At 39.7% G+C, this 19,820-nt stretch overlaps 1 protein-coding gene across 1 annotated transcript in view; it reads right to left on the bottom strand.

The window, feature by feature from the left end:
* ptp4a3a (protein tyrosine phosphatase 4A3a) overlaps window positions 1-19,820 on the bottom strand; it is a 65,070-nt gene that overhangs the window by 323 nt on the left and 44,927 nt on the right. The window contains exons 2-5 of the mRNA XM_056254561.1: window positions 9,526-10,013; window positions 8,962-9,054; window positions 2,687-2,817; window positions 254-328 (exon numbers count right to left, since the gene is read on the bottom strand). Of these exons, the coding sequence (XP_056110536.1) occupies window positions 254-328; window positions 2,687-2,817; window positions 8,962-9,054; window positions 9,526-9,630 (404 nt within the window). The 5' untranslated portion in view covers window positions 9,631-10,013. The remainder of the gene's footprint in view (window positions 1-253; window positions 329-2,686; window positions 2,818-8,961; window positions 9,055-9,525; window positions 10,014-19,820) is intronic.

Below are 19,820 nucleotides of genomic sequence, written 5' to 3'. Positions count from 1 at the left end.
AGCCCACATTGGACTGAAAATAGCATTGAAAACACAAGGAACAGTACCTGAGGGAGCAGAGCTTAAAAAAGGATCAATTGCGAATCTTTTGCGTATTGAAAGCTTTAAGCTTGGCCTTGCTATCAAAAGGCACTCTGGCAAGCGTAGCAACTAAGAACTAGCTTTTATGATCCACTTGTATGTATATAGCAGTTGACGTCAAGAGCTCAAGGTCTGTTGTCCTTGAAAGAAGTCAAGAGAGAGATGTACGTACTGTCTGATGAACTGGATGGCATCTTCATACTTCATCCCACTTTCAATCAGTGCCACAGCCACAAGTACTGGAGCTCTAAAGAAAAAAAAAAACATTGAGATATGGGACATTGATTACTTTTTTCGTTTTTCAATGTTTACTTAAATACTGCAGAACTTCAAGGACTGAATTCTTAATTTGTATCTTTGTTCTATTTGTTATTTGTCTATCACTTGTAATCTGCTAAGTTTTTTATGCTTTATTTTATTACTGACATTTTACTTGAATAATTACTTGAAAACAACATACAACAAAACCTGCATTGTTTCACAGGTAGTAGATTTGACTACTAAAATGTTGGTGTCGTAACCACTCTAACACACACACACACACACACACACACACAACTTTAATGGCTCATTAGAGCAGCTCAATTGTTCCATGAGATGTTTCTTAGATAGAAATGACTGTAGCTGTACAGTGCAAAACAGATGGAGCAATGCCACATTAAATGCAGTGGAAAAGAGGCATTACAAGAAGTTAATTCATCATACATAAATTCATGTTTCACAATCCTCAAAGTCAAGATTCAGGCAAAGCAAAAAAAACAACTTCCAGAAAAGGTGAGTGGTGGAAAACAAAGGTTAATGCTGTTGCTAGGTGTTCTGGATGGTTGCTAGGTGGATACCTAATGGCCCAAGTCATATGCAAAGACCAGAATATCGCAGAGACTTGGGGGTGGGTTTCTTTTTATATCACTCGGGTCCCCTCTTTAATGTCTATGCAATCTTTCCACTCTCTTTATCGCCTGCGAAGCGGAAAATGTTAAATCTGATCTCTTTCAAAAGTAACAGCACACTTCTCCTTAACAAGCAGCGACTGAGGTATAATTCATGCCTGCAGGGACAGCAAAGAAAAGTTTAATACTTAACCCTCAATGCTTCACATTCAAACATACACTGTACAGTAAAGACAATTAAATCTTACGCCATAAACCCCAGTTCTAAACAGTGTTGCCATCTGAAAATGAACGAGTCAGGCCAAAAAAAAACATTGGCACTCTTTCAAGATTCGAGGCAGATTCCCTTTGGAAGTGGATGAAGTGCGTCAGAGATGGAGTTTTACTGAGAGCAGCGAGGCCAGACTACCTCCTCCTCCTCTTAACGTCACTTGCTGTTTTATAGCCGTCGTTTGGGGTGTTTTGTTGCACTGTACGTGTACCAACAGAGAGCATAAATACATCATCTGTAGGAGATACTTATGAGACACATACTGTTCAATGTTTATAACTGCAATAGTTTCATGGTAACAACAATATTGCACAACATAATGCACTACGTACCTATAGTACACATACTGTATGTACCCATTAAACTTCTATGGTCAAACACAGCTAAGGGAGTTCCCATTCATAAGCAAAATTCATCCAAAAGGTAACTGGGAGCATCAGTCATGTGGGATAGACTGTCTGGCATAAAGGTTATGGACGGAGCACACGTTTGAGGAGGACAGTAATAACAAATGGATAAAAAGCAACTTCCTGTTTTGTCTTCGGCCCTAACCCCAATGCCTCTTAAAACAGAGAGGGACTGCAGCAGAGTCAGTGCACTTTGGGGACTGTTGACTTTGGCGGAGCACTCTGTCCACTTTAAAGCCTCCGAAGAGGTACCTCTCGCTCGCAATGTACGTAGTATGGTTTCAGTCCATTGGGAACTATCAACTTCATCTAGAGTTAATAGAGGAGACATGTCTCCTGGGAGACCAGAGGTGCATAATGTCCTATAGGGCACACAGTACACATTCCTTTCCAGATTAAGGTCTAGAACAGGGCACACAAGGTGGGCTTACTTATGGGACACCAGACGAGAAATGAACCCATTTGCCCCCAGAGTTCCCAGGCCTGAGCAAAACCCAGCTAGTCAGCAAGTTAAAGTGTCATGAAGCCTCGTTGCGTCGTTCCGCACAGAAATATACACTGCACGTGTCCAAACGCAAAACTGAACAGGCAGATGAGAACGAACAGTGCTGAAGTGGTCTTTCGTGACATTTGAATTCTCTGCTTTACTGAGATCTCATGCGTAATAAATACAGCGCAGTGATTGGGTTAAAAGAGTTAATTCTCATGAATAATGTAGAGAAATGCTCAGAAACTGCTGACGTAATTTCGTATTGACCAGCCACAGCAGCCAATCACCACTGATAAAATTATACTCACTTTTCGTGACGCTGGTTCAACTTTGCTTTTTAAATCGGAAGAACGAAATAGCTCAGAATAAATAAAAAATGGCCACTTTTCACCTTATAATAAACATACCGAGTGCTATTGTTGTTTTCAGTAACGTGTAACCTGTACATATGTTAATATCTCAAAAACTGTGTTTTAGGGTTTCATGACCCTTTAAAAATATGTTTAAATCTTTATTCGATTCTCTATCTGTAAGGACATTTACTGACCTTCCTAAACCGGCCACGCAGTGCACAGCCACGCAGCAACCGGGGTCATCTATGAAGCGTCTCTTCAGGAGACTCAACCAGTCCTCCACAACCTTAGTGGGAGGAGGAGCGCCGTCATCAAATGGCCAGTCCTAAGGAGAGAAGAACAAGCTACCCCTTAACATGAGCACATTAGTCTGTTCACACTGAAAAACAAGCTTTGACTTTGAAACAATCCATTATCTCGGACTTCACGTGATAAACTATGTTCAAATTTGTTGCATCTAACTGTTGCTTTTAGTCATGTTGCCTCAAGTTGGTGATAATGAATAACATCCAACTTAAATGCATGAATGTTATTGCATGATACAACTAAATATCAAACCAAGGGGCATTTATTTGAATAAATAAATAATTTCATAATAATTAAATAATATATATATATATAGTACAAACACTTCTAAAGCAAAATATTTTCCAAAAATAACTTTAAAATTAAAGTTCTGAAACACTTTGTGGTTGTCCAACTGTAGTGTTTCGTTCAAAGTTAATGTGATGAACTATACCTGTGGTTACTGCGAGTGGACACCCGTGTGAATTGCAAAAATGGTTCAGAAAGGGAAGCAAGTTCTGAGAAGAGCTAGTGCAGCATTTGTTTACAGATGCCACCAGGTTTGCATTTAATGCAAATACTTTTTTTTTTTTTTTAAATGTGACTTAAGTGTCCAAATAATGGCTGGGGCCACTGCATCAGTTTTCTGCTGGCTTTTGCTAAATGTTTCTACACCTGGTTTATTTGTGAAAGTGGGTTATCCAAATGGTGAAGGTGTTGGGGGTGGTTAGACCTGCAACAGTACTGGGTTAGTGAGGATCATTCGGAAATAAACATCCATGGGTGCATATCCCATACAAAGACGTAACTGGCTGCTGAAGTAATTTAGTCACAACTGTTTTTCTAAAACCATAGTAACTTTGACGCACATCAGTTGTTCAAGCAAAGTTGGTTCAACAATATAAAACTATTGCTAATGATGTCTTCACGCAGGTGGAGTAATAACTTCTGCTAATTAATCGGTTCAAGGTCAGATTATTGCTGTCCGAGGACTACTTTGCTTTTTTGTTCTCTGTTGTTATGTTGTATTTTCAGATGTTTGACTCAATCATGGGTTCCTTATTTCAAAGGTATTAAAGCTCGTTCGAGACTTCAAATATGGCGGTTTCTGAGGTGAATATATCCATTGTGTTCGTGGTAACAAGAAGTTATCGCATTCACATCTGTCAACTGTCATCAGACAAAAAATAAATCAGATTGGGTTATATTTAACTCATGTATGTACACTGATACTTTTTTTGGATTTCTTTGCATTGTATTTTATGTCGCATATTTATTCATCTTGATTTCTCACAACTTGTGTGATTTTTCCGGGAGAGACGTGAAGTGTGGAGTCTCAAGAATACACACATCGTGTAGCCATGCACAGATGACCAACGGCCAAGGTCAAGATTTTTGTTAAATAATAGGCCAACATTAAATTTCAGTTTGTTAAAAACCTTATTTTATACCCCCAGAACACATGGAATATACAAAATGTGTCACATGGCATCATTCTGTGATACTTTTGCATCTTTTTAAAAAAAAAAGCTTGATGCTGGTCGCTATTCACTTCCATTATATGGATGAGCACAAATGGGAATTTTGTGAAAATGAACCTTTTGTGGTCGAAAAAAGAAAGAAGTGCATACGGCATTAGAACAAAACCAGGGTGAGTAAATTATGACTATTTTCTTTTTAGTGTGAACTATCCCTTTAAGTCCACGTTGTTCAAACTAAAAAAATCGAGAGCCATAGTTTTTTAACCCCACAACATCGTGATGCTGTTTGCAAATGTTCATTTGAACAATATTATAGGAAACACCAAATTGTTTGGAATGGTGGAATATGTGAACAGTTGGCTAGCAATGCTTTTGGGAAACCAATTCCAGAACAAAAAATACAGACTCTGAGAGCACTGGTAAACACATTTATGAAGCCAAGGAGTCTCCTATCAACTGAGATTGTTGGGTTTTTGGGACTTGTACAATATGGTTTGAGACTTTCAGACAATAAACCCTTCAGCTTACTAACAAATGTGTAAGTTCAGGGTTTGATATAAAAATTTGTGATGCCACTAAAGTGGTGATGTACTGTCATCTATCAATCCCTGCTACTGTTCAGGTGGTTTGTAAAAGCGGTGCATGCTTATGTGCCATTAAGGCAAAGCGCGAGGCCCGAGAGGCACGTGGAACACGACATAAATTTAGCATATGTGTGTATCTTTCCTGTGCTCTTTTGACCTCAAGGTGAGAGGTGAATCACAATCATGCTTCACAGGAGATCGGGAAAATCCCACCCCTCCTCTTCCGTTTTCCCGCCTAAACCACCGCTGGGGGACTTTGATGTGGTTCAGCTGCTGAGGGACGTGGCTCACTTAGACCAGCACGCTAACTGGCATGTCTTCACAGGCGCAGATGCCCACACAAACACGTACTCATGTGATCCAGAGAGGCTTGGCAGGGCAGGCCTTAATTATAAAAAGCTTTCTCACAGTACAGACACATAAGTCGGCATTCAGATGCCTCAAAATATCGCTTATCACATGGGACCGACGAGTGATATGCAGTCACACAACAGCCCCAGGGACAGGACGCTCAACACTAGCAGGTGCGAGTCTTTTCAAGTAAACAAGTCAGACCAGCAAGGCCTTTAGGAGGTTGGCTTTACAGAAAAGCCTTTGAAGCATGAATGACGCGCGACAAACGCTTCCTCTACTTCCCTCCAGCCCATCCTATTGATTTCCTGGGCAAACACACCTCAGAAACCTTTCGGGAGCGGATGGAAGGCCACTGACGTAATGCAGGTTGGGTAAACAATCGTGGCCTACTTTTCGAATCCAGAATTAGGTAGCGGGGTCACTTGCTCAAGCCTGCAGTCTCGCAGATCTCTTTACAGTTGTTCTGAGTGAGAAGGGTGTGGAATGGCACGTGTGTGCCTCCCAGGAGAACACAGTTTACTCCCTTGTTGCAGGTGTTCGCACAAATACACGAGGCGAACAACATAGTTGATTGTTCCCACTGGGATTTTGTGCTTCGCAAAGTTTCTCAGCAGCTTGTGCTGCGGACATAAACAAACATACGTCTTAGACTGTGTATGACACCAACGCAAGCCACTAATGTCCAATGCGTCACATGTAGCAGTCTTTTGAATGCGTCTTGAAACAGAAGTCTTTTTCACTGCAGGTGATCAACCTCTCTTGAAAATATAAAATACATAAAAAAACGTCATATTTGTGTGAATTTTCAGGTTTGGCTAATGTTTGCGGAAAGAAAGAGGTGTATCCAGCAGCCAGCGTGTCCTTAATATTCACAGAAGTCAGTAAAAACAAGACTTATACAACAGTTAGCCTTGGGCTCTCTTTTCTTTACAGTTTTGCTGTGAGAAAGTCAAGAAGAAAAAGTATAAAAGAAAGGTTGGGTGGTGGGGGAAGGTGGGCGGGGACCGATCGGAGGCCACACGGAGAGACCAGGCTCTGCCGCTACCATAGCAACAGTGAAACGTTGACGTCGGTAATAAGAAACACGTGTGGCTGCTTGGAAGAGAACATTCTCTATAATGAATTTAGTGTGTGTGTGTGTGTGTGTTAGAAAGAGCGAACGAGTATACGAGGGTCAAGGGGGTCTGTGGGGAGCTGTTTCACTTTTCACTTCTAACGCAGAACACTTTCAATAACTGCCTACGTGCACTAGAAGCTCTTACCTCTCCATCGTTTTCACCATCTGGCCCTTTAAATGTGAAATAAACTATTTATTTACACAGCTCTAGAATAGTTGTTTCTGATTGGGTGATGGTTGCATTCTGGGGTCAAATATTTTTGCATATTGACCACTAAACTGTATATCCAAATATTGTCCTGGATAATCCATTTTCTAATAGCAGTCCTAGTTTCATGTCACTCATATCACTCTGCTGTCTTTTTTTTTTTATATGATAAAATTATTTCAAATCGAACCAATATTTTATGTCCATTTATGGACTATCTGGTAAGTAGCGATGAATACTGCAAAAATGGCTTCTTCGTGAATTTATAATTACTCTTTTGTTTATGGTTTTCCATTTAAAATATCTAAAAATCCTTGAAACAAAACAAATTTACTTGAGAAGTAACACTGCATACGATTTAAAGACTTCACATTTTGCATAATCTTTTTTTTTCTTGTTTTAACTTAAAAAATCTGCCAGTGCAATATAACAAAATACTTGTATTTAAGATTCTTTAACAAGAATGCCAATAAGTCTTACACTGTCTAAACCAGCCTTTCTCAAACTTTTTTCAGTCGGGGCACCTTTCAAAAGTGCATAAAATCTCAAGGCACCCCAGTGTAAAATATAAATTAAAAACACTGCATAACCCAAATGTAAATGCAAATGTCCTGTTTATTTAGACAGAACAGTAATGAACAGAGCATAATACGAACTGTAAATAACAATAACAATAACAATGATAATAACAACTTTACAGGGCTATCACTTTTGTGAAAAAATCCTGATCGATTTTTGAGACATAAACGTTCATTGAATCGATTGTAAAATCGATTTTCCATGTCTAAAGACGTTTCCATTTTCAGCGCCAAATATAGGCAAATCCACGGACAACTAACAGGCATTAGCACGAGCGTAAAGAGTGCGCTTGAGACGCGCACAAGTCAGCAATATTTCTGATGATTTATTGGCATGAAGTTTCGTGCACAATGACAAACAGGAGTGCAAGATTCTCGAAAAACAATAAGCAGAGTGGACTGCCATAACATCAATGAAAAACATTACTGCAGGCTTCAACATGGCTGTGTTTACGATTAGAAATGTCAAACAAATTTCGCCTACGTAGGCGATTGTAGGCCGGATCTGTATCTGTATGCATGGGACTGTCTGAATATCGGCAGAATTCACATTTTTGTTGTAAAAAGAGACACATTATGCAGAAGTATAGTATAGTTTGTATGTGTGTTTGTCATAGCCTGCAGTTGCTGTGTGACGCGCGTTCGCGCGGTCGGTGTTGTTGCTATAACGCGGTGCTATGGGTTGCGTCACTTGCGTCAAGTTGTGTGTGTGTCTTGCTTCTGTCTTGTGAGACAGATTTTTATGGTTAATTTTATATATATATATTTATCTAAAATGAATTTACAATTGTATTAATACGTTCATATGTTTAAAAAGAAGAAGAATGTATTTATATAAATTCATATATATATATATATATATATATATATATATTTAGCCTACGTAATTTTTTGGCGGCACCCCTGACAAAGTCAGGGGGCACCCCAGTGTGCCGCGGCACCCACTTTGAGAAAGGCTGGTCTAAACTGTCTTATGCAGTTTCTCTTCTCAAGCATCCAGTTGGTGATCTGATCTTGTTTTAAGGATTTTTAGATATTATAACAGGACAATTAAGACAAAAATACTTAAAGGTCCCGTTCTTCGCGATTCCATTTTTCAAACTTTAATTAGTGTGTAATGTTGCTGTTAGAGCATAAATAATACCTGTAAAATTATAAAGCTCAATGTTCAATGCCTAGCGAGATATTTTATTTAACAGAAGTCCCCTTTCAAAGCATACAGCGAACGGCCGGTTTGGACTACATCCCTCTACTTCCTTTTTTAATGACGTAACTAGAACAGTTTTTTGACTAATCTCCACCCACAGGAATACACAAAAAAAGGGGGCGTGGTCTTGTTGCGCTTCCACGGAGAAGAAGCACTTCAGCTGCGCATGCATCTCCAATTTATGGTAAGAGGCGTGACCTTTCTGGGCAACGTGCGATAAGCTGCTGTCGAATCACAACACAGGAACCCCTGGCACAATCAGAACTCGTTACGTATTTCTGAAGGAGGGACTTCATAGAACAAGGAAGTCATCAGGCCGTTTTTTGGACAGTGAAAACAGCGGTATACAGATAAGTAAATTGTGTGAAAAATACTGTTTTTTTTACACGCGAAACATGAACACATGTTATATTGCACACTGTAAACACAATCAAAGCTTCAAAAAAACATGAAGAACGGGACCTTTAAGAACACTTTTACTGTGCATTCAGTGAGATATCCTCTAGTCAGACAGTCAACATCGCAAAATAAACCCCTTCAGGATGACAGAAGACCCTTCATGTCGGGGTTCTGATCACCCAGTTGTTGTTTTTTTGTAATGTCCAGCTGATAGTACATTATGGCTTACAAGGGCATCAAGAAGATGTGCACTTACCACGACAGTTATCCCATCCTTCTCCAGTGGAGATTTGTCATAGGTTATCTCGCAAACTCTGACCACCGTTGTGGCACCATACTTCTTAAGATCCTAAAGTGTGATGGGAATAGAAATACAGATGATAAAAAAAAAACTCAATTGAGTAAAAAAAAAAAAAAGCTAAAAAAATATATCACCATTAGTTCTGACAACATTAAAATACAAACAATCATTTTAATGGCGTGAGAGGTAAGGTAAGCTGTTTATGAACACACTCTGTTCCTCATCCCTGCCATGTGATGGAACACTGGGATGGGTTTCCATGGAAACGGAGGCTTTGTGGATGTGCTGTTATCATTAGAGCCTCTATGGTTCATGCACACTTTCCCAGCAAGATAAGAATGAGTGGGCCATGTGACAGTGGAGTTGTCTTAAGATAGACGGAGCCGAAACGGGACGTGTTGCTAAAATGAGTACGTGTTCAAGAGAGGGATAAAAGTAGAAGCGGAGGGTGGGAGGAAACAGACGACAAATACATGCAGAGAGGGGACACACGGGGTAAGATGGTGTACAAATGCTCACCTCTATGAAGCTGCTCAGAGTGGAGTTTGTTGGGTTGTGAGTGATTAAGAACCTCATGTTCTTGTAGCACACCTCCACAGGGGCCGGCCGGTTCATCCGAGCCATTGTGCTTCCTCCAACTCAGTGTCCAAACCGTTCACAAGCAAATTCACCAAAAGGACGCTCTTCACGTTTTGTTCAGCCTCTGATCTTGCTTCGTGAATAAAACACTGCAAAACTCTTCGATGTTCAAAGTTCCCAATATCTTGTTTTCCCTCTCTAATGGCTTGCCGTAGCCAAAGAGGTAAGATCACCCCATTAGATTTGAGAGGAGTTTTGGGTTGCAGGACCACAAGTAGTAGAGGGAAGAGCGTCTCAGTGCATCCAGAAATCAGTGAAAAGAGCGCAACACATTCTCCCAGGGTTTAGACGTGTAGATGTTGAGCGTGGCAGTAGTCTCCAGTCCTCTGCAAGAACGCCATGGACAAAGCCACTACTGAAGGACAGTGCTGTTGGAAAGAGAATCAGAAAAAGAGATAAGTGAGTTTTCTTCTGTGACATAACCTAACACGCAGGACCAGGGCAGTCCGTTGAAGACAAACATGACGCACACATGACAGCGCAGCTCACGTTAACTATGAGTGTGTGACCGGAGATTACATACAGTGTCCCCGAACCCACCCACACACAATCCCACTCACACACAAGCACTCAAAACATTGCGCAACATGGAGGCTGATAGGGACTTGAGGTTTTACAGAAAGCAGATAATAAGAGTAAATACTTTTCCCAGGCTTTTTCCTTTTTTTTTCCCAACTTTTTTTTTAGGTACAAAACCTTTTTTGTTTACATTATTCCTTTTTGAAAAAGTGCTTTTAAATACATTTAATAAATGCACTGCCTCTTTAAATGTTATATAGATTTTTTATCTTAGTAGGCAAAATTTTGTTACAAGCAATCACTCTAATTAGCATTGAAACAAATTTGTAGAGCAGTGAAAGATTTTCACTGAAGAACAAATTTAAGGTATACAAAAATCACATCTGAATGCAGCATTTCAGATCAAAAAGTGTGTTACTTACCTGCGCTATGTCTCTTAATAATATTTTTAGCGTTATTGATTACAATTCAAACTGGTCAGATGCACAGGCAAACTGTGAGAAATTCTGATGTATGAATGCTGCTCTCTTGCGCTCTACAGTTTTACTGTGCGCTCCCCGCAGACCTGCGTCTGCAGGGACTTACACGAGTGTCTTCAGCAGTGGCATCTACAGCAGTTAAAGGTACAGAGACAAGTTTTCAGATTTGGCCGAAACTGGTTTGGAGTGCCGAAATCACTGACTGTTCAGACTAAAGTGGAAAAACTTTGTTTCTAACACCTACTGTACATGTCCCACAGAAGAAAACAATTAAAACTAAATTTACATTATTTCTAAAAGGCATTTAACACAGAATCCTTAAAGAGTATATATTTATTTTTACACATTTGTTTACACTAACACAGTTTTACATTTTAGACTGGACTAACACATACCAGCCTAGAAAAGATATCTAGATTACGGTTGAAAATATTCTGATTCTTAGTACATAAAGCTGTGTTGTTTTGCATTTTAATCTATTTAAAACATTGGTTTACTTCATAAATTTCAAGTGTATCACTTCACTTTATTGTAGGTTATTGAAAAAAGTGATTAAACTTACCATTAAAAGTACAATATTGAATACAATACTGTTTATTTATCTTTTAAATAAATTCAGCATTGTGATAATACTATGAAATGAAAATTGCATACTGTCACGGCTACTTGTTGTCACTGGAAAAAATTGTGAAGACTCAATGTTTCTTATGTGTTTTTTGTATGTGTGTGTGTGTGTGTTGATTTTGGCATTAAGCAGTATTCAATATTAAGCCATATCAATAGCCAACTTTTTTTAACGTTTACTTAACATTTATTCAAAAGTACAATGGCAAAATTTCAATAATAATAATAATAAAAAAAAGAATGAATATAGTAAAAGATGGGCATCTGAGTTTTGTGCTCCTGCAGTATTGAGTAAATAAAATCAGGCACATAAAGACTTCATTTGGAAAGTTGTATTAAGCCAATAATTGCAATCCTAATTCGCCGTTTACGGCTGGTAATTAATTAAAACTTTAATACTAAGGCTTAACCTTATTTGCCATTTCCTCTCCTGAAAATAAACATACTTTTTCTAAACGTAATCCACACTTCCAAAATTCCAAGTTGCTTAGACCCAAACTAATAATTTCATTCACTAAGTGAAGCAACAAAAAGAACAAAACAATAACAACCAAACAACAATGACATATTTAATGTGGTTAATAAAAGCCTACTTTTGAACAACTTCACTGAGGAACAAAATAGAGGCTGTGCATGATGGTTAATATACACTGGATTTTTCACTATATTAATTTGTGTTTGCAAAGGCAAGCGCTACAAATTATTTTGCGCTTTTGTTAATATAACTTGTGGGTGGGCTCTTTTGACTTTAATTATACATAACTACCTAGCAATGACCCAAAACACCCTAGCAACCACATAGGAAAGCCCTGGAAACCATCCAGAAAACCTTAGCAAAGACAGAAAACCACAACTAACACTTTTGTCATAAAAAGTACAAATGCAATTATATACAATAATTGTATATCATAATATAATAATGAAATGATAACATTGTAACTATAAATTTAAACAATATACAATTAAAATAAATATTTTAATACAAATGTTTACTTAGTTTGGAAAATGTTACTGTCATTATTTCTTGCTTTTAAAAATGTAATTTCATATAATAAAATATGCTGATATACTTTGACTGGTTGGTGTTGCCACGGCAGTCTATTTTAATGACGAGTAACAAATTACCTATATTAGGTTTTTAAATTTTGCTTTAGAAAAAAACTCTAAAATGGTATCAGGTTTGACTGTAAAATTTCTTCTAAAGTGTTTGTGTGGTAACAAAACCAGCACAAATTAATACAATAATATGTTTAAGAGACTCTGCACTCTAGCACGAGGAGAACAACAGTGGATCTTCATTTGATATTAAGAACTTTGTGTGTGTGTGTGATTCTGGAATGTCCTATTCAGCATCATGTACAGTGGGGAGAACAAGTATTTGATACACTGCCGATTTTGCAGGTTTTCCCACTTACATAGCACGCAGAAGTCTAATTTTTATCATAGTTAATCTTCAATTGTGAGTGACGGAATCAAACAAAAATCCAGAAAATCACATTGTATGATTTTTTAAGTAATTCATTAGCATTTTATTGCATGACATAAGTATTTGATCACCTACCAACCAGTAAGAATTCCCGCTCTCACAGACCTGTTAGTCTCTCTTTAAGAAGCCCTCCTGTTCTCCACTCATTACCTGTATTAACTGCACCTGTTTGAACCCGTTGCCTGTATAAAAGACACCTGTCCACACACACTCAATCAAACAGACTCCAACCTCTCCACAATGTGTGCTGAGCTGTGTAAGGACATTAGGGATAGAATTGTAGACCTGTACAAGGCTGGGATGGGCTACAGGACAATAGGCAAGCAGCTTGGTGAGAAGGCAACAACAGTTGGCACAATAATTAGAAAATGGAAGAAGTTCAAGATGACGGTCAATCTCCCTCGGTCTGGGGCTCCATGCAAGATCTCACCTCGTGGGGCATCAATGATCATGAGGAAGGTGAGGGATCAGCCCAGAACTACACAACAGGACCTGGCCAATGACCTGAAGAGAGCTGGGACCACAGTCTCAAAGAAAACCATTAGTAACACACTACGCCGTCAAGGATTAAAATCCTGCAGCGCACGCAAGGTCCCCCTGCTCAAGCCAGCGCATGTCCAGGCCTGTCTGAAGTTTGCCAATGACCATCTGGATGATCCAGAGGAGGAATGGGAGAATGTCATGTGGTCTGATGAGACAAAAATAGAGCTTTTTGGTCTAAACTCCACTAGCCGTGTTTGGAGGAAGAAGAAGGATGAGTACAACCCCAAGAACACCATCCCAACCGTAAAGCATGGAGGTGGAAACATCATTATTTGGGGATGTTTTTCTGGGGGACAGGTAGACTGCACCGTATTGAGGGGAGGATGGATGGGGCCATGTATCGCGAGATCTTGGCCAACAACCTCCTTCCCTCAGTAAGAGCATTGAAGATGCGTCGTGGCTGGGTCTTCCAGCATGACAACGACCCAAAACACACAGCCAGGGCAACTAAGGAGTGTCTCCGTAAGAAGCATCTCAAGGTCCTGGAGTGGCCTAGCCAGTCTCCAGACCTGAACCCAATAGAAAATCTTTGGAGGGAGCTGAAAGTCCGTATTGCCCAGAGACAGCCCCGAAACCTGAAGGATCTGGAGAAGTTCTGTATGGAGGAGTGTGCCAAAATCCCTGCTGCAGTGTGTGCAAACCTGGTCAAGAACTACAGGAAACTTATGATCTCTGTAATTGCAAACAAAGGTTTTTGTACCAAATATTAAGGTCTGTTTTCTGATGTATCAAATGTTATGGCATGCAATAACATGCAAATGAATTACTTAAAAATAATACAATGTGATTTTCTAGATTTTTGTTTTAGATTCCGTCACTCACAGTTGAAGAGTACCTATGATAAAAATTACAGACTTCTACATGCTTTGTAAGTGGGAAAACCTGCAAAATTGGTAGTGAATCAAATACTTGTTCTCCCCACTGTATGCTCTGATCCCAGTGACTATTGAAAATAAAGACAACTTTTACCCACAGTAGGGTTAATTTCAAACAGTTTGTTGCTTGTACACTGATCCCATTTAAAATTAAAGATGGGTTTCTTGGGATTCCACAGTGTCCAGGTACCCAACAAAAATAGATAAAGTTCTGTGTTTCTAGTTCCGACCACATGGAAAAGATTTCTCTGAGCTGAATATAAATCTACGTCTGTGTGAAGCAATGAGCTATGAACTTCAACTGTTGAACAAAGATCAGCATGTAAAACAAACAGAGAGAAGAATACTCCTGACTCCAAGTCCACCGGGGGTCCGACCCTGAGGTACTGTACTCGTTTACTCCATGCAGAGTAAGGTTAATTGTGTGGTTCTGAGCTATGTCAATAGCACACAGGGGTCACACACATCAACCGAAACACACAGAGAGAATTGTGAAGATCAGTAATAATAATGAGTTACATTTATATAGTGCTTTTCTGGGTACGCAAAGCGCTTTACATGGAAGGGGGAATATCCTCAACCACCAGTAAACAATTGCTGTCGAGGTAACAGCACCACCAGCATTTACTAGTAAACCCGCAGAAGTACCATTAACTTCATCTCTGAGGGTAACCATGACAGTGTTGTGATTGTCTTCACAGACCAATTACCAGCCCTTGTCCCTTAAGACTGCAATACTGGTTAAATATTTGTGCTGACAATTTAAAGTGCTGCTGTGGGCGTCTGGGACCTTTGTGTAGTGGCACTAACAAATAATCTATGGGAAAACAGGATGGGGAATAAAGGAGAAAGAAACTACACTTATGTTTGACAGCAAAAGAGAAAATTGTCGAGAATGAAAAGCTTCTTGGACTTGAGTATATATAGTGATTTGGAATATGCACGGGCTAATTTCGAGCTACAGGCAAAACAATGAAAAATGTAAATTGTTCGATTTTGAGGTTTTCACAACAATTTGTTGATTAAGCCCTCATCTAACGATCCCAATGCTCCAAATAGTGATTAAGCATCTAAAAGCATCTTTATTTGTGTGTTTTCTGAGAGGTGAACCTTTCCTTTGTCCATGAAAAAGGCTGTTTTTCTCTGCTCGCTTCTCATGCTTCCTCTCAGCACAAGTTTGATATCATTGTAAAGCGCAGTATTCCAACTTTGTGAATATTCATAGCAAATTATCGATGGCATGAGTCTGAACCAATGAAATGTAATTTTCAAACTCATGCTGCTGTATGTAAACAAAACGATCTTACTTGCGCTGACTGACAGAGCTGAAGCGAAGCGTGTGCACAAAGACGCCTCAGACAGCGCACGATCCCGATATACACATACTGTATGCATAGAATTACAGTTTTTCTAAATATCTGTCTTGGCGAGTATTCACGCAAACATTATCTGTTATGTCTTAAATAAACGTTTGGTTAACTGTTGGGGAAAATCATCTGATGTGTAACATTACATCCGTGTGGTATAGGCTACATTAGGTATACCTGTCTGTTAAATAAAATGTTAAAATAAACAAATAAAAATGTTAATCAAACAATTGTGTTATCATGGGAAAAAAGTTGAATATATATTTTTCCTATATTTGGTTTTGACTTTGTGTGTGCCAAATTTGGTGTCATTACCAGGGATTTTAAGGTATGGTTGCTTGCTAGGGGATTTTGTTTTGGAACCTTTTCAAAATTTACTTTGCTTACTCTATCGACTTCAAAAAGGTGTAGCTCAGTATTTTTTTGTCTGATACATCATTTTGAAGGTTTTTTAATAGAGAATGTGAAAATAACAATAACTCATTTTTGGCATGGTTTGTTGGGAAATTACAAACCTGCGCACACATATTCAAACAAATTTAACTATAGAATCAATTTTTAATGCGCATGTGAACGCCATCAGGTCACAGGTTCGCGTTTAAAGTCTGTTTAGAGAGAACGCCATCGTCTTAGTGGCCCCTAATGTAATAACAAATGATCATTTTGCTGGAAGTGAATCAATCAAAACCAACTTTAGCTGGAAATAACATTATTCAAAAATCGCTATAAAGCCAAAACAATCTCTGTTACCGTAAATTGTATGTTTATCTCTGTAAAGCTGCTTTGAAACAATCTCCATTGTTAAAAGCGCTATATAAATGAAGATGACTTGACTTGACTTGAAAATGTGCTAATTCCGACTCATTTTGCCAGCACGGGTCACATATTCAGTCACAGAGTGTTCATTGAATCGATTGTAAAATCGGTTTTCCATGTCTAAAGACGTTTCCATTTTCAACGCCAAATATAGGCAAAACCACTGACAACTAAAGCCTGGAACACACCAAGCCGATGGTCGGCCGTCGGGCAGTTTTTGTGCGTCGGTTGACTAAGTCTTCTCAGTGTGTTCCGGACGGTTCCGCACCGTCGGCTGAAATTGGTCCTCGTCTGCTTTTTTTCGGCCGATTCGACATGTTGAATCTGCGTCGGGCCGTCGGTGAAAGAGGGAACTCTGATTGGCTGTTCAGCTTAGTGAACGAGTCAGTGCACGAGAACAATAGCAAAACAGCGAGCAAAGAAGTCAAAACGGTACAGATAGAAGGCTGTTCTTATGTTATGTCATCTTACCTGAGTGCTCCTTGGCCAATATTTCAACATGAGCGGAGTGGAATAAAGAAAGTGTTGAGCAGGATTGATATTCAAAACGGTAAGCACGCACTGCTTTGTTTACGGTGTGTGTGTATCTGCAGCCGGCAGCGTCGGTTTCCCTTTTTGAATGACGAGTATAGACGAATATATCTGCAGGAATAGACAGTTGTCTCATTTACACGTAGGCGCAGAACGCGGATTCTAGCTAACAGTCGGCTGTAGTTCTCTCGGTGTGTTCAAGTGCAGCTTTTACCCCGACACGAGGCGACAACACAGTCGGCTTTCATCAGCGCTAGTTCGTCGGCGTTGGTTTGGTGTGTTCCAGGCTTAACAGGCATTAGGACGAACGTAAAGAGGGCGCTTGAGACGCGCCCAAGTCAGCAATATTTCTGATGATTCATTGGCGTGAAGTTTCGTGCACAATGACAAACAGGAGTGCAACATTCTCGAAAAACAATAAGCAGAGTGGACTGCCATTACATCAATGAAAAACATTACTGCAGGCTTCAACATGGCTGTGTTTACGATTAGAAATGTCAAACAAATTTCGCCTACGTAGGCGATTGTAGCCCGTAGCCCGAATCTGTATCTGTATGCATGAGACTGTCTGAATACCGGCATAATTCACATTTTTGTTGTAAAAAGAGACACATTATGCAGAAGTATAGTTTGCTGTTATGTGTGTTTGAAAGAGCCTGCAGTGTGACGCACCCATATGGTGCGGATCCACTTGTCCGTGCGACACTTCTGTCGTGCCGCGCTCCGCTTTATACCTATGGGTGATGTCACGCGACTTTAACGCGCCCGCAAAGCATCCCGGCCGGGAAGGCGGCGCTTCATTTGGAAAAATGCTGCGGGTCAAAAAAGTTGCCCAATGCCCATCTTTATGCAAATGAATCCGTTGAACGTGACGCGTTTATCCAATATAGAAGTAGAGCACATGGAGACTGGGGAAGTCTCTCGCGGGTCCCATTTGTTCTAGACGTCCTACTACAAAAACCACGCCCATAGCGGTAAACTTGAGGAAGGCCCATCAACGTACAAATGTGGGGAGGCGTCACGACACCACGCGACAGTCGTGTCGCAAAAGTGGATCCGTACCGATAGGAATAAAGCGGAGTGCGGTGCGACAGAAGTGCCGCACGGACAAGTGGATCCGCACGAGCTGGACGCGCTCCGAGAGAAGGCCGTTAAAATCGATTCCCTATTTTCGTTTTCGATACTTGCGTTGGTTGGTCCGATCGATTGTGCAATCGATTTTTGAATGTAAAATGACAGCCCTGACTACTATAGATTTTGGTATCGTGACATCCCTAGTATAGTGTATAGTAGGGTATTGGATATAGGTAACTTATAAAAGAAAATGTAAGCTGGTCATCGGATATAGTCAACAAATCGTAATTAACCATCAAGACCTCCAGTGTAAATGCGGCCAAAGAGCCAAAGCCTAAGGTCTGAACCTTTAGACATGCAAGCCAGGCTAATAGTATCTCACAAACAACTCTGAGCGATGATCAGAGTGACTGGCCCATGTGCTGCATGTCACCTGAATGTTATAAATAGGCCCGGCAGCTGTTTTCTGATGCATTTAGCCCTGACTGGACTGGGCCATTGGATATGAGATAACAGCAGTAGGGGGTTCGTTTCCAACTCAGTCTAGTTTAGTGAACTTTGTTTGAGAGACCAACCCTCTATCCTGAGCGATGGAAAATCTGTAATTAATTATGGATTCATTGGGCTGTTGAACTGGAAAAAACGGCATCATAAAGTTGTTGTGGTGGAAAGTACAAGATGAAGTTATCCAGGAAACATGAGATGAGATCAGAACAGAAACGCACAAGCTGACTTATTGAAATGTCCATTAGCTATTGCTGTGCTACTGAAATTGGTGTCATGAATTGTGAAATTTCCCTGGAATTGGCATAAACTACTGAAATGGGGTTTTGATAGATCCTATGATTTTTAGTGATGTGAAAACGAGGACAGAATAACAGAATCCAGTCATAAAAAATAGAGTTTACATCACTGAATGTCACAGAATATGAAAAAAAATTGAAGAATAATTCAAAAGTAGTGCTGTATACATCACAATATCGACTAGTATCTGTGAATATTAAGCGCAAAAACACTGCTGCTTAAAAATGATCCCAAATAAATTTGAGCAAGTACATAACCAGCCAGTGTTCAAAACTAAATGCTTCCCTTAGCTCAATTCAAAACTGTAAGCTTATAATATGTTTTTAATTCCAGTGGTACTGGTGGATTTCCACGGGAAATTCGAGCATGTCTTTGCGTCATTATGTCACATCTGTACACATAAAGAAGGTGTCTCGGCTAGTAGGCTATATTGCATGTGAGAATGTTGGAGGTGGATATTTATAGCCTTTTCTCACAGAACTTGATATAATTAAACATCAATTTGATGGCGGATCCTGAAAGGTTCAAACGACAATCACCAGTGACAAATGGAGATTCACCCGTTGTAAAATGCAAAGACTTCGGACTTCGGAGTGGCTATAGAAAAAAAGAGACTGCAACCGGGCCCATGCGAAAACAAGGATAAATATCGGAAGGGCATTAAATGTAGTCACGCAATGCTGATGTTGTTAACATTAACAATTTGATAAAGTATAATTTGCACGGTTTGACGTGATATGATAAGCGATCGTTAGATTTAATCATCGCGATTTACTGCAATGCTTTTTTTCGCTTAGTTGGTCAGAACAAAATTGGATGTTACTTGTTAAGATGATATTTTCCGGTGAAAATTCTTATGTTGGTCATACTTCCAAAAAGTAGAATCTGTGATTGCAAATGACAGTATCCACACCGCGCGTTGACTGACAGCCGCACATTCTCCTCAAAACATTGGATTCATCCGCACTGTGCCGTGGCGAGGCACAACCCATGTAAAGTTGATAATTCCGCGAATAACTGCAATTGCAGGTTTCGAACAGAGATGGCGACAAAGAGC

This window comes from Rhinichthys klamathensis, unplaced genomic scaffold, assembly GCF_029890125.1.
Source record: "Rhinichthys klamathensis goyatoka isolate OS25496 unplaced genomic scaffold, OSU_Roscu_1.1 h1tg000111l_1, whole genome shotgun sequence".
Taxonomy (NCBI): Eukaryota; Metazoa; Chordata; class Actinopteri; order Cypriniformes; family Leuciscidae; genus Rhinichthys; species Rhinichthys klamathensis.
Note: the sequence above shows the minus strand (reverse complement) of the source record. Positions and strands in the feature narration are given on the sequence as shown.